Source organism: Sorex fumeus, unplaced genomic scaffold (assembly GCF_029834395.1).
Source record: "Sorex fumeus unplaced genomic scaffold, SorFum_2.1 ptg000064l, whole genome shotgun sequence".
In the NCBI taxonomy this organism is placed as follows: domain Eukaryota; kingdom Metazoa; phylum Chordata; class Mammalia; order Eulipotyphla; family Soricidae; genus Sorex; species Sorex fumeus.
The window spans coordinates 1,671,018-1,692,010 of record NW_026606121.1 but is presented as its reverse complement, the minus strand read 5'-3'; the positions used below and the strand labels follow the sequence as shown (position 1 = coordinate 1,692,010).

The 20,993-nt window shown below is 60.9% G+C and overlaps 3 protein-coding genes and 1 non-coding gene across 5 annotated transcripts in view; 2 read left to right on the top strand and 2 right to left on the bottom strand.

Moving 5' to 3' along the window:
* Positions 1–1,493: 1,493 nt before the first annotated feature.
* ARPC1B (actin related protein 2/3 complex subunit 1B) lies at positions 1,494–9,273 on the top strand. The gene is made up of 10 exons (XM_056128530.1): positions 1,494–1,597; positions 5,440–5,516; positions 5,657–5,761; positions 6,207–6,429; positions 7,070–7,177; positions 7,536–7,742; positions 7,821–7,896; positions 8,319–8,524; positions 8,817–8,907; positions 8,999–9,273. Exons 2-10 carry the CDS (start codon positions 5,453–5,455, stop codon positions 9,035–9,037), a joined length of 1,119 nt encoding a protein of 372 aa, XP_055984505.1. The 5' UTR covers positions 1,494–1,597; positions 5,440–5,452; the 3' UTR covers positions 9,038–9,273.
* A 655-nt stretch (positions 9,274–9,928) lies between these two features.
* PDAP1 (PDGFA associated protein 1) lies at positions 9,929–17,172 on the bottom strand. Its single transcript, XM_056128547.1, has 6 exons — positions 17,016–17,172; positions 14,025–14,116; positions 13,240–13,347; positions 11,955–12,076; positions 10,734–10,885; positions 9,929–10,337 (listed from the first exon to the last, which is right to left on the bottom strand). The coding sequence occupies exons 1-6, from the start codon at positions 17,026–17,028 to the stop codon at positions 10,279–10,281; spliced, it is 546 nt and encodes a 181-aa protein (XP_055984522.1). The 5' UTR covers positions 17,029–17,172; the 3' UTR covers positions 9,929–10,278.
* LOC130036677 (U6 spliceosomal RNA) lies at positions 11,366–11,473 on the bottom strand. The gene has a single exon (XR_008794440.1). It is a non-coding gene; the product is annotated as a U6 spliceosomal RNA (small nuclear RNA).
* A 215-nt stretch (positions 17,173–17,387) lies between the features above and the next one.
* Positions 17,388–20,993, top strand: part of BUD31 (BUD31 homolog) — a 5,327-nt gene continuing 1,721 nt past the window's right edge. Inside the window, exons 1-3 of one of the 2 annotated variants that reach the window (XM_056128549.1) lie at positions 17,388–17,528; positions 18,433–18,539; positions 19,052–19,174. In XM_056128549.1, the coding sequence (XP_055984524.1) occupies positions 19,081–19,174 (94 nt within the window). In that variant the 5' untranslated portion in view covers positions 17,388–17,528; positions 18,433–18,539; positions 19,052–19,080. Of the gene's footprint in view, positions 17,529–18,432; positions 18,559–19,051; positions 19,175–20,993 lie in introns of both variants that reach the window. The other variant, XM_056128548.1, reaches the window with a different exon arrangement.

The following is a 20,993-nucleotide window of genomic DNA, read 5'->3' as shown; positions in this document are numbered from 1 at the left end:
GCAGTGCTCAGGAGCCTGGGGAGCACCTTCTCTACTTTCTCTTCCCACCTGGCCTTCACTTCAGGCCTGAACATCTCAGTTGAAGAGGCACAGCCTGTGACTTGGAGGGGAGGGCAGCGGGGTCCACCATTCAGCAGTCCGACCTCTGGAGCAGGCCTGGGATGTGAGTTCTGGGGGGGCACACACACATGCACACGCACACGCACTGATCCCGGTGTGGGCGCTGACGTTCAGTTCACGTTCGGAAAGTTTTCTCTACCTTGTAGCCCAGTGTCCTCTGTCCAGACACCGGAGTGCGGCTGCCATCTTGCGAGCAGGAGGCAGTATCATGGCCATAGTGAAGGGAAAGTTCCAGAAGCTTTCTGACCTAGAGTAACCAGGCTACCCTGGGAGTCAGCCTGGAGGTGGGGGTGACCTCAGTCCTTGGAAACCTGAGAAGGCAAGGAAGGGCAAGTTGGACCCCAGGGCACTGGAGGATTCCAGGAAGGAGGAGAAAGTTCTCTAGGCCATGGTGGAATTGTTCCACCACCACCCCCATCCCTCCTCCCCATGAGGGCAGGCCCTCCAGCAGAGCACTGGCCAGCAGGAAGGGGTTGATGAGAACTTTGGAAACTTCTGGAGCCTTGTTTTCCCAAAGTGGGAAAACACTGTGAGTATCAGGGGGTGCTGTTTATTCTCTAAAAAGATTTCCAGAGGGCATCAATTTTTCTGAAAAGGCCAAGTACCGCTGAGAACCTCTACCCAGAACATCTGGATTTGCCAGGCTAGGGGAGCCCCAGAGACAGCCACCAGCCATCCTCCATCCCCCGCGTGTCTCTTGGATCCAGGAAAGCTCCGAGGTGACAACGAATTACAGCTGAGCACTGTCCAGTGCTCCCTGCATTTGGCCACCTGAAGGGGAGATGTCACTGTAATCAGAACTGGCACTTGCCCAGTGGTGGCCACTAATGAGGGAGTTGGCCACCACCTGACTGCAGGGTGGGGCAGGCACAACTGGAGACTCACGGGCATCCAGGCTGCCAGACTGTACCCCATGGAGCTCCCTGTGGCTCTACCTACCTGCCCACAGGTCACATCTCCGACAATGGACAGAGATCCCAGGACCCCAGGACCCCAGCTGCGGTGTCTAAAGGAGTGAAAGGGACTGGGAGGAAGGGGCGGCTCTGTGCCCCTTCAGGGGCCAGTACCCCAGTTCTGCGGTGAGAACACAGCGAACCGGGTCCCGGGCCTGCTGGCCCCCATCACTACCACCACCAGCCCAGCACCCGGAGGACAGACAGATGTCACCGGCGTGGGGCCTGGTCTCTGCCCGGCCCAGGTGCTGCCCAGGTCGTCTCCTCTACTGGGACTCAGTTTCCCGGGCCACCTGAGCGCGAGGGGCGTCGCGGGCGATTTCTGGGCTCCCTCCCCGGGGTTCAGACGTGACAACACCCCCTCCAGCCCGGTGGGGAGCCCAGGGTCCCGCCCCACCCGCAAGGCCCCGCCCCCGCCCGCAAGGCCCCGCCCCCGCCCACGAGGAAGTGGCTGCGGGCGGCGCGGGGCTCAGAGCCGGGTCGGCGCGTCGACTGCCCAGAGTCCGCGACCGGGGCACCCCGAGGTGAGGGGGGGCTTCCCGGAGCTGGGGGGCCAGGGCGGGGCCGGCCGGGGTGAGGGGCTGAAGAGGGGTGAGAAGGTGAGAGGGGCGCCGACTGGGGCCGTCTGGAGACAGGGGGGCGCGGGGAGGGGCGCGTGCAAGCCCGCGCGGCTGCGGGGTTCCCGCCTGGAAACGAGGGGGCGCGGGCTGGACTTTCGGAAGTGAAACGCGGGGGTCCTGAGGGTGGGCGCCGCCCCGGGGTGAGGGGGCCCGGGGCAGCCTCGCGCGTCCCCGGCCCTCCGGCAGGCGCCCCGCCCCGCCCTCGGCCCCAGCCGTCCCCTGCACTCTGCCCAGCGCTCGGGGTCCCCCGTTATTTGGGGCGGAGAGGGCCCCACGCCCTGTCACTTCCCCTCCCTCCTCCAGCCTTCCGGGTTGCTCCGCCGGGAAATGAGCTGGCGCCCCCGCCCCGCCCTTGCCCCCTCCCGGCCGCCCTGCGCCCCCCTCCGGCCGCCCCTCCCGGCCCCCCTGCGCCCCTCTGGGGTCTCCCTACGTCCCTTCCTGGCCCTCCTGCTCCCCTCCCCGCCCGCTCCCTCCCCCCACCCCCTCCGCCCCGGGGCTGGTCTGGGCAGGTCCGGGGGAGTGATGGGGCCAGTAGGGTCAGTGCCGCCCGCAGGGCAGGGCCGAGCCCGGACCGGACAGTGAAACGGACAGTGAAACGGCGATCCTGAGCCCGATAGTAGCAGAGCAGCCCGCGGCCCTGGTCTCTGCCCCTGTCCCCTCTGTCCCATCCAGCCCTCCGCACCCCCTGCCCGAGGAGCCTTTGAGGTTTGGGGGACCCAGGGAAGAGCATCGCCCTTCACCTATCAACTCTCCCGGAGGCGGGTGTGGAGGGGGCGAGGCCCTTGGCCCAATGCCCGGCAGTCTTAAGTGCTGTCACTGTCTTGTCACAGTCCCCGGGCCCGCCCGTGTGCATCCAGGGTTGGGGAGCTGAGTGTGCCCCACAGAAACCTCTGTCTCTGGTGCAACATCAAAGTCGAAAAAGAGCCTCCAGACCACAGTCCTCAGGGGGCTGTTGTTGGGGGTGGCCCAGATGGCCCCTGGGGGCCCTGCGGGTGCGCCCTCAGCACTGCCTGGCTGTTTGTGCATTCTGGGTCTTTCCACCCGTCTCCACTATAGAAAGGGTTATTATGAGCTTGTTTGCTTAAAAAAAGAAAGAAAGAAAGTTAGTGACTAGTTTCTTAGCCTGATGGAAGTGTCCAGAGACAGACTGAACCTTTCCAATTCCTGTCCCTGGCCTGAGGCCATCCTGCCCTACCCAGCGGTTAACAGTGTCCAAGCCAGCAAGGCCCCTGAGCTCTGGCCCAGCAGGAGCTGGGTGGGGGTCTTCAGTGGGTGCCCCCTGGGGCTCTGCACCCGGGTTTCTCGCCTTGGCTGGGCGGAGTTTGACTTCCCCGACAGGAAGTTGAGTAACCACTTAGCGCTGGTGTGCAACCGCTCGTGGGCAGCTCCCTGAGCTGCACTGTGTGCACTGTGGGGGTGGGGGGGGACTTCCCTGAGCACCGCGCCCCACAAGTACAGCCCAAACCAGGTTCCCACACCGCGGACTGCAGGAGCTTCGTGGAGCCTCTTGTAAGACACATGTCGGGGACACCAGGAGCCGCTGGCTGGTGGAGAGACGCCCATCTGAGCCTAGCACCACTGAACGGAGTCGCCAGGGCCACCCCCAGGGCCAGGCTTTGCTGGGGTCCTGCTGGGGCTGGGACTGTGTCCCCACAGTGTCCTGAGGACACGGAAGGAACAGTGCCTGCTATGGGTGGGGCCTCCCAAAGTAAACATGGCAAGCAGAGGGAGGCAGAATCTGCCACACTCAGACCCAGGCTGTGTCCACCCCCCTGCCCAGCACAGGGTCTCTGGCACCCTGCATATAAACCACCCTCCAGCTTGGACCTGTCACCCCCACCCCTCTGATCCCCGCCCTGAGCACTGTGTGACTCCCAGGGAACTGCGTATGTGTATATGGGGGGCGGGGGTTCGATGGTGGTTCATGCTTTCCCACCTCACTGTTTGTGGGCTGAGGGCCCTAGCCAGCAGGACAGGACATGGGCTCCACCTGCTTTTTTCTCCTTGGGTGTCCCCCGCCCCACTCACTGAGGCAGGCGGAGGTTTACCTGGCAGGGTCACAGACAGCAGAAATCACTTCCCCATTCCTTGGCTGCAGGAGCTGGAGCCCTGGAGAAACCTGGGGGTGGGGTGGGGGGAGGGGGACTGTGACTCACTTCCTCCTTTGGTGGGGGTGAGGGAGGAAGTGAGGGAGGGGGGGTGAGAGGTGGGGGAGAGGGAGGTGAAGGCTGTGGTCTGCTGCCCTCTGGCTCTACTCTGGAAGTTGCTAGAAGGGGGAGAAAGCTGTTCTTTCCCAGGGTAGCTCCTGACTCTGCCCAGAGTGTGGGCCACCCCCCTGCCTGGGTCCACAGTCTTCCTCCGGCCCCTGAGCACTTTGGGGTCCCAAGGCTCCAGTGCCTTTCAGTGACACAGAGAACCCCTGCTGGAGAGCTGGACTCTGCTGACCAGAACCTGGCTGGGTGTAGAAATGGGGCTGAGGGCCAGGGCTGAGGCTCAGCATTTGCTTGATTCTCAGTAACTACCCGCCAAAACTCTATGTCCCAGCCAGGAGGAGTGACCCCAAAAAGGAAGGTTGGAATATGCTGGCGAGAGGTTGGTCCCACTAGATCCCCTGATTCTCTGACACGGATAGCGACGGGGAGTCCCCAGCAGACCACTTCTGGGGTCTTCCAGGCCACGTGAATGTGAATGGAGGGTGGGAGGCCTCAGAGTGTCACCTGGGCTGAGTGTGTGCAAGCGTTTGTGCCTGATAGCAGGCATCTGTGTGTGTGTGCGTATGTGTTTGCCCTGTACCACATGGGGATGGCTGCAAATAAAAGCAGGACCTGTGGGTGGCAGGAGGCCATTCTAGGAGTGAGGTGCCCCCCCCACACACTTCAACCAGAGCAGCTCTGCCCAGAGGGCATGCAGGGCTCCCTCTATGGAACTGGAGGCGTCTGTCCCCTGTGCAAACTGTGACCCCACAGAATTGCACAGATCAGCTTTACTGGGGCCAGTCTGTGTCTCAGTCTCCCCCGGGCAATGACCTCAGGGCTCGTAGTGCTTAGAGTCATTGAGCCTGAGCCCTGGAACATTGGGGCTTGGGGGACCCTATGGGATGCCAAGGATGGAGCCTGGGTCAGCCATGTCCTACCGGCCGGCCCTGGTTCCCATTTTAAGGACATGAAAGTAGATTCAGAGAGGGCATGAGAAAGGGGGCGGAGAGGTGACCCAGGTGGGGCAGAGCTCTGGCAGGGGTGACTAAGCACAAAGCCTGAACAGCCCCTGGGCAGCTGAGCCCCCTGGGTGTGGGACCCTATGGCTGTGTGGACTGAGCCCTCGGAGGGATTTTATTTTGTTTTCTGGGTTTTGTTTATGGGCCACACCCAACAGTGCTCAGGGCTCAGTCTTGGTGGTCTTGGGATGCCAGGGATTGAACCCAGGTCAGCTGCGTGCAAGGCAAGCATCCTCCCTGCTGTGCTCTGGCTCCGGGTTCCCCGTCCTCAGGGTGTGTGTGGGCAGCCTGGCTATGCAGTGCCCTGGGCTCCTCAGGTGCAGTGAGGATGGGCACATGGGTGCCCCATGGATTTTTGGGGCACTTCTGTGAGGACATGGGGCATAGGGGTCGAAAGGTGGATGAGCACACCCCACTTGGGTCTATTTCCTGGAGCCTTCGCATCATCCAGTGAGGTGAAGGGGGACACTGAGGCCCAGAAGGGCAGCCCAGGCTCAGGGCTGACTGTGGGTCCCTCCTGCACTGACCATAGGAACCACGTGACCATGGCCTACCACAGCTTCCTGGTGGAGCCCATCAGCTGCCACGCCTGGAACAAAGACCGGAGCCGTGAGTGCCCATCACCCCGGGCTCGGGCCAGCTGCCCCTGTGTTGGGGTAGCTCGGGGGGCCCTTTAGAAACAGGAGGTCAGTCAATGCCCAAGGGGGCACCCGCCTGCCCCCCACTCCCGCCTCGCCCTCTCCCCTCAGAGATCGCCATCTGCCCCAACAACCACGAGGTGCACATCTACGAGAAGAGCGGGGCCAAGTGGACCAAGGTGCACGAGCTCAAGGAGCACAATGGGCAGGTGACAGGTGGGTCACCTGCTGGGAGTGGGGGGAGGGGACAGAACTGGCTGGGACCCTTTCTTCAACCCACTCACTGGATCTGGCTCTGCAAATGGACTGGCAGGAAACGTGAGCCTTATTCGGGCTCGTCAAGGCCAGTCCTAAAGGAATGTATCACATTAAGTCAATGAAAACTCAGACTTGGGGGCTTCAGGAGAGGCTTGATCCAGCAGCTCAGCAGTCCCATGAACCTGTTTGTTCTTCACTGTCTCCTGGCTCTGCCCTTTCGCACATGCAGTGATTGTTGGGGGTGGGGGGCTCTAACACCCGGTCAGCTCTAGTGCCAATTCCGGACCCACTGTCCCCCCTACCAACCCTCTGAGGCCTATTGCTGTACAGTGCAGCTTTTATTTTTGTGACCACTGAGTCCCTGCACTCAGGGGGCTTCAGCCTAGTGTCCCCCACCGCGCAGGCATTGATTGGGCCCCCGAGAGCAACCGCATCGTGACCTGCGGCACCGACCGCAACGCCTACGTTTGGACGCTCAAGGGCCGCGTGTGGAAACCCACACTCGTCATCCTGCGCATCAATCGCGCTGCGCGCTGTGTGCGCTGGGCCCCCCAGGAGAACAAGTTCGCCGTGGGCAGCGGCTCCCGGGTCATCTCCATCTGCTACTTCGAGCAGGAGAATGATTGGTGGGTGCCTGGCAGGGGGTGGGGGTAGGACTAGAACATTCCAGAAAGCACTGGGTGGGGGTGTCAGGCCCTGCATGACCCCAGGAGATGTGTCCGATGTAGCTATATGTGGGGGGGCGGACAAGGGCCCCTGCGGTTCTGCATGCTGGCATTGGTGCCTGCCCCCTACCCCGACGGTCTCCACAGACCGCTGAACCTGTAGGCCCCCACCTCTCCCCTGGGCCCCAGCTAATGCTGTCAAGAAACATGACTGAAGGCCAGGTTCGAATCCTCCCGGTGGGCTACCAAGTACAGGGCCAGGAGTGGCCCCTGAGCACCACGGGATGTGGCCTAACCACCCCCTCCCCAGCTCCTCCGGAGACTGCAAAGAAATCTCGGGGGTCCAGAGAGAGTAAAGGTAGAAGGAACTTGCCTCGCAGGCAACTTACCCTGCCCCGCCAGGGGGCGTCCCTGCGCCAGGCGGTCCCTCCCCCCCCCCCCCCCCCCATACAAGCCCTCTTCCCCCTACAGCCAGTGAACTGTGGCAGACCCTGGGCTTGTGACAGGGCTGCAGACTGGAGGGACCCAATGTGGGGGTGCAGGGCAGAGGGCAGCCAGAGGCGGGGGGGTGCCCCATCCTCACCGGCTACCCTGCGCGCAGGTGGGTGTGCAAGCACATCAAGAAGCCCATCCGTTCCACCGTGCTCAGCCTGGACTGGCATCCCAACAACGTGCTCCTGGCCGCTGGCTCCTGCGACTTCAAGTGCCGGTGAGAGCTGGGGCCCTGGAGACCCCATACCCCTCCAGACAGCAGATGGGGCCGCAGGGACCCGCCTCGGGGCAAACCTCGTGATTCCCCGCTGGCCAGCCCCGCCTGGGCCCTCGGCTGCTGCACCAGAATCCAGAGCCTGCCCCCTGTCCAGTCTGTCTGGACACGGGACGAGCTTTCAGTACAAAGGCTCGCGTGGCTGAGCTGGCTGAGACACTCCAGACGCCCCGATGCCTGTGCGTCTCTGAGCTGGGGACCTTGTCTCTGGGCCCCAAACCTTGAGGCTGCACATCTGCAGGGATCCCCTGCCCCGTGCTCACTTCACGCGTCTCTCTGCTCTCGTGCCTCCCTGAGGCAGGATCTTCTCAGCCTACATCAAGGAGGTGGAGGAGCGGCCGGCGCCCACCCCGTGGGGCTCCAAGATGCCTTTTGGGGAGCTGATGTTTGAGTCCAGCAGCAGCTGCGGCTGGGTGCATGGTGTGTGCTTCTCGGCCAGCGGTGGCCGCATAGCCTGGGTCAGCCACGACAGCACTGTGTGCCTGGCTGATGCCGAGAAGAAGATGGCGTGAGTGCCAGCCCAGGTGGGTGGGGTGGGGTGGGTGTGCAAGAGGCCGGGTTGGTGACCTCTCTCCTCCCCCTGCAGTGTCGCCACCCTGGCCTCGGAGACGCTGCCACTGCTGGCCATCACTTTCATCACAGAGAATAGTCTGGTGGCAGCGGTGAGTCATGGGGGTGCTGTGGCCTGGGCAGGGAGGGTAGGCCCAGTCAGGCTATGTGGCAGTCTCTAAGGCATCCCCAGTTGGACTGACCCTTCTTTACTTCCTGCGCCGGTGGGTGCCAGGGACCAGCTCAGCATGTTGCCCGGGCCTGCTAATGTTTCACTGTGCAGAACCAACCCCAAGGAACTGGGTGCCCCTGGGGAGGAATCAGACCTGGAGAACCAGCTTTGGGGTCTCTCAGAGGAAGTATGAGGGCCAGGCAGGACAGAAGCTCCTGAATACAGGAGTCAGCTCAGCTCTATCAACGCCACCTTGGGGCCTGGGGAGCAGAGACAGCCCTTGATGCTCTTCCCCAAACCAGGCTCTGTTGATGGCCTTGGGGTAAGGTCCCTCTCTGTACCACTGTCCCCCGCCCACTGCAGGGTCACGACTGTTTCCCGGTGTTGTTCACCTACGACAGCGCCTCCGGGGTGCTGAGCTTCGGGGGGCGACTGGATGTGCCCAAGCAAAGCTCACAGCGCGGCTTGACAGCCCGGGAGCGCTTCCAGAACCTGGACAAAAAGGCGAGCTCAGAGGGCGGCGCGGGGACCAGCTCGGGCCTCGATTCCCTGCACAAGAACAGTGTCAGGTGAGGGCTGCATGCTGGGGGCACTGGGTGGGGGGTATGTGTGGGTGCAGTCCAGTGACGGGGGTGGAACCTACGGGTCACATAGCCTGGGATAGGAGACCTTAAACTCTCCCAGCCCTTCCGATTGCAGGGATGCACTGGCCAGCGAATCCGTCTGGCCAGCCTGACCACCCCTTCTGTGGTCATGTGGTTCATGATGGAACTTGGCATCTCTAACTTAAGTTTGGGGGGTCGCCTTGGAAGACAGGGAAGGGGGACCAGACAGGACCTGAAAGTCCCCTCTTCTCTGCAGTCAGATCTCAGTGCTTAGTGGGGGCAAGGCCAAATGCTCCCAGTTCTGCACCACAGGCATGGACGGTGGCATGAGCATCTGGGACGTGAAGGTAAGTTCCCCTCCCCACACTGCCACCTTCCTGCGTGCACCCCTGACGGGCTGGGGGTCATACCCGCTGTCACTCTGCTCTCCCGTTCCAGAGCCTAGAATCCGCCTTGAAGGACCTGAAGATCAAATGAGTGTGATCCTGTGAGCCCTGCGCTGCGCCAGGGCCCTGGGCTGAGGTTGCTTTGCTGAGATCCCCAAGCGAGGATTTGGGGCTGCGGGCAGGAGGGGGAGGGCGGGAAGCTTTGCTGACCTAGCCAAAGAATGTGCCTTTTATCCGGGAAACGCTTTACCTACCACAGACTGTTCCCAAGTACGTGCTGGTCACCAACCGCTTTGAGTACAGAGACAATAAACGTATGCTCACGCCTGCTGTGTGCTAGGCGTTTTCTGTGGCTCAGGGCACACCCGTGAAATCCTGGGGGAAGGGGTGATGCACACCCCCATTGACAGCTGGACCCCAGATAAGGTGCTGGGACCAAGCTAGGGGTCTCAAACCTGCCTGGCATGCACACCATTCCTTAGCTGCCGAGCCTGTCAAACTCAAGGGCCTCCCAGATGGGAACCCAACCCTGGAGGCCAGCCCCGGGTGCTGCTCCTGGGTGTGAAGGGCCCAAAGACACGGGGCCTTCCAGGGTTCCCACCGTCCCACCCAGCTCACACACAGCACTTTGTCTTTTTGGCTTGCTGGCCCGGAAGCGTCAGAACCTGAACAAGGTCTGACTTCATGCCCTCTGCAGGAGCACCCTGAAAAACACTTGGGGTACCTGGGACCTGCACGCTGGCCCCTCAGCCACTGTGCTCACAGGCCTCCCTCAAGGGCGCAGCAGGTGTGTAGGGGCACTGGGGGACAGGGCTCTGCATGTGGGTGCTGAGGGATTGTACAGCAATGCCAGCCACGCAGGCCCCACAGGGCGGGTAGTAAGAGCAGAGGCCGGGCACACAGATGCACTGCCAAATGCATCTTTGTACGATAATGTGGAGTTTAATCTGCCAAATATACACGTTGGATTTGTGGAGCCTGCTGGGCAGGGGGCTTCTGAAGTGGGCGCTGGCCGCGGTCAGGGCTCGGGCTCCCGGGCGCCAGCCCCCAAGGGCACGCCCAGGCCCTTCGCCGCAGCCCATGCACGGGAGCCCTGCCTGCTCCCAGGGCCAATTCCAAGAACAGCGAGAACAACTGCGCGTCACTCTGGAAATGCTGTCCTCTATGTCTGTCCCGGACATCGCAGCCACCCTCCCCAACCCCCATCCAGCCCCCAATGATTTCTGTGCCAAAGATGGAGAGGAGACCCCAGGCTGAGGGGGGCTCCTGGCCGAGAGGGGCTGTTGCGGGGCGCTGGGCACAGGGCGGCGGCTCCATCTCCTCCGGGCCAGGCTACTTGCTCAGGGACAGAGACTGCATCCGCTTTCCGGACAAAGTCGCGTCATCTTTTGCTGCAGGCAGGAGGAAGGCAGGCGTCAGGCCCGATGCCACTCGAGGAACGCACAGAGCTGATAGTCTACAGCCACACCCAGCCTGCTGGGGGCCTCCCCTCCACTGAGACCACCAGTGCGAGCCCTCCTCCCTCACTCTCCAGGCAGACCTGAACCCCAGCCTCTCCTGGTGGTGCTGACTCCTGTCCCAAGGCCTGGCTCAGCTGCTCTGCCACCACCGCCGCTGCCGCCGCCACCACCACCACCACCACGGGCCCCAGGGAGGGAGGGGACAGCCACAGCCCTCCAGGCCAGCACCAGCCCTTGGGTCTGGCAGGGCAGTGCTCCGGGCACAGTCGGGCTGGGCTTCCTCTAAGACACCGGCGATGTCTTACAGGACACAGGCCAGGCACGCACCTTTCCTTTCCTCCTCCTTCTTCCGGGCCGCCTCTTCCCGCTGCTTCCGGATGATCGCCAGGCGGGCCAAGTCAGCCTTGGCTTGCTCCGTTTTCCCCGCTAGATGCATCTTCATGTAACGCTCTTTTGCTTTCTGCTTCTCGATTTCTTCTCTGTTTGGAGGAAATGACAGCACAAGGGCCGTTTGCCTGGTCAGCTTAGCCAGAACGGAGGCGTTGTGCTCCAGTCTGGGCCCATCAGGGAGCTGGAATGGAGGCGTCATGCTCCACCCTGGGCCCAGGGTGGAGAATGGAGGGGCCAAGTGGCCAGGGTCCCTGGTCAGGGTGCCCCAGACCGAAGAGGTGCAGCCCCCTAGGGGTCATGCTCCCCCCTACACTGGGATGGGCAGAGCTGGACACAGAGAGGGAAAGTGTCTGCCATCAGCCGGCAAGTTCGAGGGGTGGGAGCTCACGGTCCCCCAGCACCAGGGGTCAGAGGAACTGGTTCCAAGGGGGTGGCAGAACTCACTGCCCAGGGCTGACTGGCTGACACAGGGCAGAGGGGAAGACATGCCTGGGGGCTGTTCTGCTGGGGCCAGGAGGGTGACACCAAGTCCCCAACTACTGCAATGCTCAGGCTCAACGCTGTGGCTCTATTTTCTGTTGGGTTTCTTGGTTGGCATGTCATCCTTGCGCAGGGGCCATGCTAATCTTCTCTCTTTGGTTCCAATTTTAGTATATGTACTGCCAAAGCAATAGCACAGCAGTAGGGCTTTTGCCTTGCGTGCAGCCAGCCCGGCCGAGCTGGGTTCGATACCTCCGCCCCTCTCGGAGAGCCCGGCAAGCTACCGAGAGTATCTCGCCCATACGGCAAAGCCTGGCAAGCTGCCCATGACGTATTCAATATGCCAAACACAGTAACAAGTCTCAAAATGGAGATGTTACTGGGCCCACTCGAGCAAATCAATGAACAACGGGAGGACAGTGACAGTGATTCTTGGTTAGTTTCTGGTGGGGCTCGGGGGGCCATACATGGTGCCAGTGATGGAACCCAGGCTGGCCGTGAGGAAGGCAGGCGCCCTGCCCATCGTCCTATCACCCCAGCCCCTCTCTGGGAGCGTTTGCTAAGGAAAAATATTGGTCTTTGATTTTTTTTCTTCGAAGGAGCTTTTGCAGAGCCTGTGGGGGGTGAACTGAGATCAGCCTGGCCCTGCACCCGCCTTCCCAGGTCCACAGCTCTTACCGTTCTCTCCTGGACAGCTCCTTGGGCCCGTCCAGGTCCAGCTGTGTGACTTTTTTGGTTGTCTGTGCCACCCGGTTGGGGTTCTCAATGTCGATGAGTCCCTCCACGCCTTTGCGCTTTTGCTGAAGCGAGAGGAGCAGAGCAACTGTTGCACGGGGGTCGGAGAGCCCGGTGCCCCGCCCAGCTCCCCACAGACTCCTGCTTTCACCTGGCTGCGGGGGCAACTATGTGACTCGGGTCCCGTCAGGACAGCCACCACATCAGATGAGAGTGGGACCACAGGTCAAGCACCCCCCGTGACCCCGATCCTGTCACTGGCTCTGCGCCAGCCTCTCCTCCCCGCTCCAAGCCTCGTCTTGGAGGTCAGGGTTCCGTGGGGACAAGGTGACCGCCACAGCCAGGCTGGGTCCCCATGGCACTCTGGACAGGGCCCTGAGCCCATCCCTCTGAGCAGAAGGAGTGCGGGGCCCAGAATGTGGGGTCCACCAACGCTTCCAGCCCACCCAAACCTTGTTCTGCTTTTCTTTTTCTTTCTTTTTGGGTCACACCTGGCATTGCACAGGGGTTACTCCTGGCTCATGCACTCAGGAATTACTCCTGGCAGTGCTTGGGGTACCATATGGGATGCTGGGAATCAAACCCGGGTCGGCTGCATACAAGGCAAATGCCCTACCCACTGTGCTGTCATTCCAGCCCCTTGTTCTGCTTTTCAAGGGACCACGGAGATGGCATCCAAAGGACAACCCATCTGGGTCAGGGCTCTGGATACCCCATCCCTCAGCCTCACAGTCACCTTCTGCCCGTACCTGAGACACTCCCCCCCCCCATCTTCACTCAGCATAGCCAACACCCCTTCTCTTCAGCTGCTCATCCAACCTGCCACCACAGCCCACGGACCCCTCCAAAGTGGGGCTCACCTCTAGCTGCTCCGACCCCCCACCCAGAGCCATGAAGCAGCTCCTTGCTCAGACGCTGCTCTCCTGTCATTTCCACTTCTCCAAGGCCAGCCCCAACTTTCATCAGCTCCTTCCCATCAGAGGTCACAGGCCACCACGAGGCGCCCTGGCCAGCACCCCCCTATGACCACTGCTCCCCCTGACTCAGTCCCTGCGCTCCAAGCCTGGGCCCTCCTGTCTCTCACAAGCAATTTAAATGTCAGCCGCTGACCACACTCTCTCTACCTTTGTTCACACCACCATGTTCCCCTCCCCGTGGCCCCACTTCCTGAGCGGCGAGGTCTTGCGATGACGAAGCCAACCCGGCGCAGCCCTCCTGGCCTCGGTACCTGGTAGTCATCATCTTCATCCTCGCTCTCGTCTGAGTCTAGGGATTTTTTCTCCTTTTTGGGGTCCCCTGCAGCCCCTTCTCCACCTTCTTCTTGTTCCTCTTCTTCCTGTTTCAGAAATGGACAACCTGCAGAATCAAAAATGCAAAACAGACCCCAAGACTATGACCCAGACCGCAGGTCTGGAACAGTGACAGCCTGGAAGCAGGACAAAGGTCCAACTCTGCCACCTCTGTCTGTGGGGCATGGGGTCGGGGGGAGCACAGGGGTTACTCCTGGCTCATGAACTGGTTCCCCTCTCAGCTCCGCAGCCCCTCACCCTGATGAAAGCCACATTCCCCGGGCTGGGCCCCTGCAGCTCCCCTGATGCGTGCACGTGTGGCCCATGCACCGGCAGTGAGCCTGTCCACTTGGCCAGCTTCCCAACACACTGGTACTGCTCCTTTCCCCCCAGCCACCCCAGAGCCGCACACTCAAACCCTTACGTATGCCTCCATTTCCCAAGGGCCTGGCCCAGCTCTCCTTGCCCTTATACCACATACTGCAGCGGGCCCCCTGCCCCAGCCCCCAGCCCCGAGCCAGATGCAGCCCTAATGGTGCTATAGGGAACAGGAACAACAGGGTCAGGGCACCAGCTAGGGATACACTTTCTGAGGGTGAATGCAGCAGGAACTGTGAAGTGAACTGGGCAGGAGAAGGGTGGGGGTCCAAGTCATGGAGCAGAGGAGTGGAGGTCTCAGGGTCTGCTGGGGATACCACCACCCCCCGGGAAGGCAGGTACTCACCCTGGCCTTCTGCTTTTCAGCCTGGAGCTGGGCGTCGATCTCCTCAGGGCTCGTGTACTGCCGTGCCCGGCCCTTGTGGCCTCCCTTTCTCCCTGCATGGGGACAGCTGCGTTAGGACAGAAGATGAATGCAGACCCCAGACCCCAAGGTCCATCCCGTGGGAGAGACCTCAAGTGTCCCCTCACCTACCTAGTTCAAAGGAGCACGAGAAGCCCTTTCACCCCCCCCTCCCCCATGGCTTATGCGGGCTGGGGTGCCGGATGCAGGCTCCCCCAGTCAGACACGAGTGGGAGAATGGGGCATCTACACAGCCAGATCCCACCTGGGAACGCCAGCAGGCCCAGACGCGCACTCAAGGGCTTGTCCCTGGGGGCTTCTTCCTGGTACATGCAGTCTCAGACCCCAGAGCAGCTCCCAGACCCCAAGATGGCCCAGGCCCAGCCTACATGGGCAAGGCGGATGGATCTGTTCCACGGAAAGGGCCCATGGTGCTCCGAGTATCAGGCTAGGGCTGTCACTTTTCTAAAGCAGTATTCGGTCAAGAGGCCAGAATAGAAATTCATTATCGTTGCCAGGGTATCATCAAATGTTACATTCACCAAAGTGGCAGTAAAGAAAACATCAAACCCATGGGGGAAAGCCTCGTGCCTGTGCTGGGAAGCCTGGCTGCTCGTGGGACACAAAGCCGACCCCCAACGGGCCACATACACATGACAGGAGTGGAGGACATGCTCTCACTGCACCCTCCCAAGAGCACCCCAGGGATGGCCCCGGACAAGGGCAGCCCTGCCTTCCCAATTGTGACGAGCAATTCAAGGCTAAAACCAGCCAGGTTTTTTTGTTTTTGCTTTTTGGGTCATACCTGGTGATGCACAGAGGTTACTCATGCACTGAGGAACTACTCCTGGCAGTGCTCAGGGGACCATATGGGATGCTGGGAATCGAACCCGGGTCAGCCGCGTGTAAGGCAAACACCCTACCCGCTGTGCTATCACTCAGCCCTAAGACCATCCATTTTATAGGCTGTTCTTGAGATAGGACAACAGTGACCCTGCTCACGCCATCAACCCGTTTTACAGCTGGGTGGCACCCGCCACTCACAGGGGACGCTGTGGTGGCTTTGGTCTCAGTCCAGCCCCACCTTTTCTGGGAGCTGCAGCCCAAGTGACCTCCCACAAGTCTCGAACCTGTAATTAGACAGCTGGGGCCGCTCGGGATGCCGGAGAGCACACCGTGGCCTCCCCACTTCCTCGAGAGCAGCTGCACAGCCCTAATTGGGCTGCCCCGGACCTCCCCACCCACTTTTAATCACTAGTCGGGCTCCCAAGGGTGTCTCAGCCCATGTGCACTAGCCGGTCATCGGGAAACCATCGCCCCTCTGGGATGCATGGAAGAGACCAGAGGTGACCAGAGGGGCTGACGCAGGTTCAAATGGGGCACCTGTAGGGCAACAAAAACTGGACGTGGGTGGTGATCATGACAGAGGAAGAAGGTCGACAGCCAATGAGACACACGGGCCTGGGCTGGGGAGATGGCAGGAGGGGCGGGTCTGATCCAGGCACAGCTCAGGACTCCAAGCAACCATGGGGAATAGCACCTGAGCATCACCGGGCACAGCCAGAAACAAAAGAGACACACACGACACTTGCACAGTCAGAACCGATGCTAAGTCAATCTACTTAAAACCCTACCACTACCCCTACTTGCCCACTGGGCAACATCAACAATCCAACTGGTGGCTCCAGCCACCTTGGCGACGAGGCGCTGCCCAGGCTCTGTCTACAGTAACTTTTATCAAAAGGCGTCATGCCTGTCAGAATGCAGAATACCCGTTACATAATGGAAACAAGGGCCGGTTCTTTGCTCCTGGACACCTTAATGCCTTAGAAAAGCAAGAACACAACGGGCGCGTTCCTTTTCTCTCGCGAGCCCCGCCCCCACCCCGTTTTCTTTTGCCGGGGGAGCCGAGTCACCCAAGCAAGAAACCTCGATGCCTGCTAAGCTCCTCCAGAGCCGAGCCCCGAAGTCATCTGAAGCAAGCTCGTGTCCGCGCCTTTCAAGGGCTGCCTCCAGCCTCGGCGGGGAGCGCTGTGAATTGGGGTGTGGGACCCTAGGCCCCCGCCTCTGGCAGAGCAAGGGAGAGCGGGATCCCGGGGTGGGGGGGCTCTGGGAAGCGAAGGCGGGGCGGCCCTGCAGGCTTATCGCTTGGCCCGAGGGGACAAGGCGAGGGAACATCTGTTGGGGACAGCATCTGTCGGTGACATCTGTTCCGGGTCGGGGCGGGCCCCGGCGCTTCGAGGGCGGTCTCCGACGTGACCCGCGCCTCCCCCCCGAACCGGAGTGACCGGCAAGGAGTTGGGGAGGCGGAGAACGCGCGGGAGAAGTGACAAGACGACGCGGTGGGAGGCCCCGGGCTGAGCGCAGGCGCCGGCTGGACCCTGAAACCCAGGAGCGGCCCGCTTGGGTCCCGGGACCACGGTCCCCCCGGCGCGGCGTGGCGTGGCGCGACGTTCGGGGCCCCTGATCGCGGCCGCCGCGGGGCTGCGGCGCACGTGGGTGGCCAAGCCGGCTCCAGCCCGCACCGTGCAGTCAGCGCCCCGACCGAAGCCGGCGTGCCAAGGCAGCGGCGAGGCCGGGAGGGCGGCGGAGCGGCGGGGCGGGGCAGGGCGGGCGGACGCCGAGCATCCCGCGGCCCCCGCCCGGCTCCGGGTCGGCTCGCGTTCTGGGGGCTCGGCTACTCGGGGAGCCCAGAGGCCCCGCGCCGGGGAGCTCAGCCCAAAGCCGGCGGCCCCGCGGGCCGGGAACGAGGCCTCGGAAGGGCGCCGGGACCCGTCGGGACAATCGGGCGTCGAGGCCCACGCTCGGGGTCCGGCCGCCGTGGGCGCCTCCGCGGCGCGCCCCCGCCGGGTCGCCCGGGGGCTGAGTGGGCGGCGAGAGCCGGACCCGGGCGGCCCCTCGAGGCCCGCGGCCCCCCGCGCGCCCGCCCCTCACCTCCTTTAGGCATCGCGGCTCCGGCGGCTGCGGCGGCGGCGCCTCGAACTGACACAGGAAGCGGAAATGTCTCGGGCTCGACTTCTTCCGCCCGGCCAGGCCCCGCCGCGCGCCGCCGCCGCCGCCGCCGCCGCCGCCGCCTCCGCCGCCGTTGCCGCGAGGACCGGGGGTCCTCCGGAGGGCCGGCGCGCCATGCCGACTGCCCCGCGGACCGCCTGCGCCCAAGCCGGCCCCCGCGCGGTCGGGCGACAGCGGCCCTGGCCTCCCCGCCGCGGAGGACGCGTGAGGTCCCCCGCCAGCCCCTCCTGGCCCCGGGAAGCGAGCGGGGAAAGGCCGGACCGGCTCCGCCATTCCGCGCAGGCAGAGCCGTGGACACCTAAGATGACGCAATCCCCGCGCGGGCGGGGCGGAGCGGGGTCCTGAGGCCCAGGCGCCGGCCTGGGAAGCGGAAGTGGGCGGGACAGAGGCGGCGGCCGCCATCGGTGAAGGACGCTGTCGTCCGCGGAGCTCTCGGTGAGTGTTTTGCTGTTTGTTTACCTCAGTCGCGGGTCGCGGCGAGACAGCGAAGGGTCGGGACCGCGTCGGGGCTCCGGTTCCTCCGCCGAGGGGACGCGCTCCTCGACCTCGCCTGTTCCCAGGCCACTCTTCCTACGCGTCTCGCATTTTCCCACCGTTTTCTGCGCGGACACTGTCACTTCGGCCCGGTGCCGCCCAGCCGCGGCCCTTCCCGCACGCCCCTGTGCCGAGCGTGCCTGCAGCACCCGTTCCTGCCTCTTCCTGGCCTGTTTGGGGCCCGCCCGGCGGCCCCCCCTCCGCGGCTTCCTCTCTGTCCCTCGGGCGGCGACGGGGCTTGCGACCTCCCCGGGGTCCCGGCGAAGTGGTCGGTCTTGTGCTGGCCCCGCCCGGTTCCGTCCACACGCAGCTCCGGGAGACAGATGAAGGGACTGCGGGGAGGGCGCTTGTTCTGCGCGCCGACGACGCGGGCTCGGTCCTCGGCATCCCGTACGATTCCCCGAGCACCGCCCGCGTAATTCCTGAGCCGGGTGTGATCTCCCCCCCAAAATAAATAAACAAATGAAAGGATTTGGGGGTCAGAGGCCCCGGTCAGCGACCTGACTCCTCCGGGGAGGATGTCGCGAGAGCCCTCGGATGGCGCCGCGCGGGCTTTTGGAAACGAGCGCTGTCCGGGACGGGGGACTGAATTTAGGAAAGGGAGTCGGCTCGGCTTGGAAGAGGCTACCCACCCTAGTTCGCGCTGCCAACGTCGAATCAGATTTGATGATTTGAGAAACACTTGTCCCTTTCCATGCGCTCTATTCGCCGGCTTTGCCCAACCCCGTTCCCCCTGAAGGGGTTTAAAACCCTGCCCCTAGCTGGCCATTGTCATCATCGAACTCAGCTGCTGCTCATTTTACAGAAGGCCGGAGGACTAGAAAGGAAATCGATAAAGCAAGAGAAGAACGGAACCCTGTAACTGAGGATACCCGGGAGCTTTCTGCTGAGCTCCTAGACCCAGATCCTAAGGTACTCAGGGTGTCCTGTCGTCTGTTTATCTCCCTTCCCAACACCCACCAGGCCTTTCTCCAGTGTTAACTGCCCTTAGTTACCTTTTGCATTCCCTTCATTGGAGGGAGGGTATGTATTTTGTATTATGAGTCTGCTGTGACCAGATTCACAGTCTTTGTTGAAGACTCAGGAAAGTATTACTTGACCATAAATGCTACATTTGAGGGTAGAAGTGATACTACAGCAGGGAGGGCGCTTGTCTTATTCTGCTGGATTGACCCAAGTTCCATCCTCAACATCCCATGTGGTCCCCTGAGCACCACCTGGAGTGATTCCTGAGCATTGTCAGGTATGTCCCCAAACCAAAAATAAAAATTAAAGGCTTCATTTGGATTAAATCCTTAGTGCCCCAGTAAGTTCTGCCATCGATTTATTAATGAAAAAAGAGGTTTAGGGAGGTGAATGTGCCCCCAATGAAGTCCTTTGAGATTCTGAGGTTCACATGCTAAAGCTTTTCATTTTTCTCCTAGGTCTAAAAGTGGTTCTGTAGGGGGAAAAAATGCCTAAAGTCAAAAGAAGCCGAAAAGCTCCCCCAGATGGCTGGGAGCTGATTGAACCAACTTTGGATGAATTAGATCAAAAGATGAGAGAAGGTGAGTGGATGGGTCTGGCTCTTAGACACCTGGAGGCCAAGCGGAGACAAGTGGGTCTTCTCACACTGACAATTTGTTTATTAGCTCCTGGGGGTGCTGTGACTCAAGAGGTTCTCCAGAATGCTTTTGAGACAGGTTTTAATATGAAAGATTTAGGGAGTTGGGGTGGAGCAATAATAGAACAGCATCCCATATGGTCCCCCGAGCACCACTAGGAGTAATTCCTGAGTACAGAGTCAGGAGTAACCCTTGTGCATCGCTGGGTGTGACTCACAAAGCAAAAAGCCAAAAAAAAAAAAAAAAGAAAAAACTAGGGAGTAGAGAACAGCTTACTGATTAGTTATGTTTGGTTACACGATTAGTTACATTTCGTTAGGTGCATATTTGAAAGCATAAAAATTATCTGGAAGATGCTGTTTTTTTCATTTTTGTTTGCTTTTTGGGTCATACCCAGCGATGGTCAGGGGTTACTCCTGGCTCTGCACTCAGGAATCACTCCTGGCATTGCTCGGGGAACCATCTAGGATGCCAGGGATCGAACTTGAGTTGGCCGTGTGCAGGGCAAATGCCCTCCCCGCTGTACTATTGCTCTAGCTCCTGTTCTTTTCATTTTTGGCATTTTCTGAAAATTGGGGGTGTGGCTTGTTTTAACACCTGGACGTGTTCAGGGGCTACTCCAAGTCTAGTGCTTGGGTTCACTCCTGTGCAGTGTGTGCTCCAGCTAACCGGGCACTCTCAGCCAGCTCCAAGCCAGCTGTGACATGGGCTAGCGGTAGAACATTTGCAGGGACATGGCCCAATTTCCGGCATCACATGTCCCAGGAACACTGCCAGGTGTGGTCTGAAAACAGAAGGGAGGGAAAAATCCTCCAGAAGAGTTCCTCTCCCCCCCCTCCTTTTTTTTTTTTTTTTATGGGTGCCAAGGATCAAGTTTGGGTGTCAAGCAAGTACGGAACTGCTGAGCTGTGGCCTCTTTGCCTGTTTTCTTGTTTAACCGTGAAGCATTCTGCATGTCTTTGCTTTTTCTATTTCTTGGGCCACACCCAGCAGTGCTTAGTCTAGTACTGGCTCTGTGCTCAGGAATCCCTCCTGGTGGGGCTTGGCTCTGGGGACCAGACCGGGATCAAACCTGAGTAGGCCATGTGCAAGACACGCAGCCTCCCTGCTGGACTAGTTCCCCAGCCCTGTGTGTTCCCTGTGAGAAGTGCTACTGGAAGATGCAGTGTCACGTTGCTCCTCTGTGATGGCGGATGGCCCTAGAGTTGGCTTTAGTGTTGGGAATAACTGAGCCCTGGAATACAGGACGCACTGCAGCAGATAGAAGTTGTCGCTGTCACCATGTGGCATGTAGGATTTGCCTGTCTGGGTACTTTGTGTTTTGTTACTTTCCTTTTCCAGGGGAAAGCAAAACCTAGCTATTTGGTGTCATTGTCTAATTGACAACCAGCATTAAGGGTATTTGGGGGGTTTGTTGGTTTCTTTTCTTTTTTTTTTAATCTTTTGGGCGGGCTGGAGCAATAGGACAGCGGTAGGGCGTTTGCCTTGCACGCAGCCAACATGGCCGACCCGAGTTCGATTCCTCCGCCCCTCTCGGAGAACCTAGCAAGCTACCCGTGATGTATTCGATATGCCAAACACAGTAACAACAAAGTCTCCAATGGAGACATTACTGGGCCCACTCGAGCAAGTCGATGATCAACGGGAGGACAGTGATACAGTGATCTTTTGGGCCATACCTGGCTGTGCTCAGGGCTTACTCCAGGCATGTTCCAAGAACCGTATGTAGTGGTGGAACCCACATCAGCTGCAGGCAAGGCAA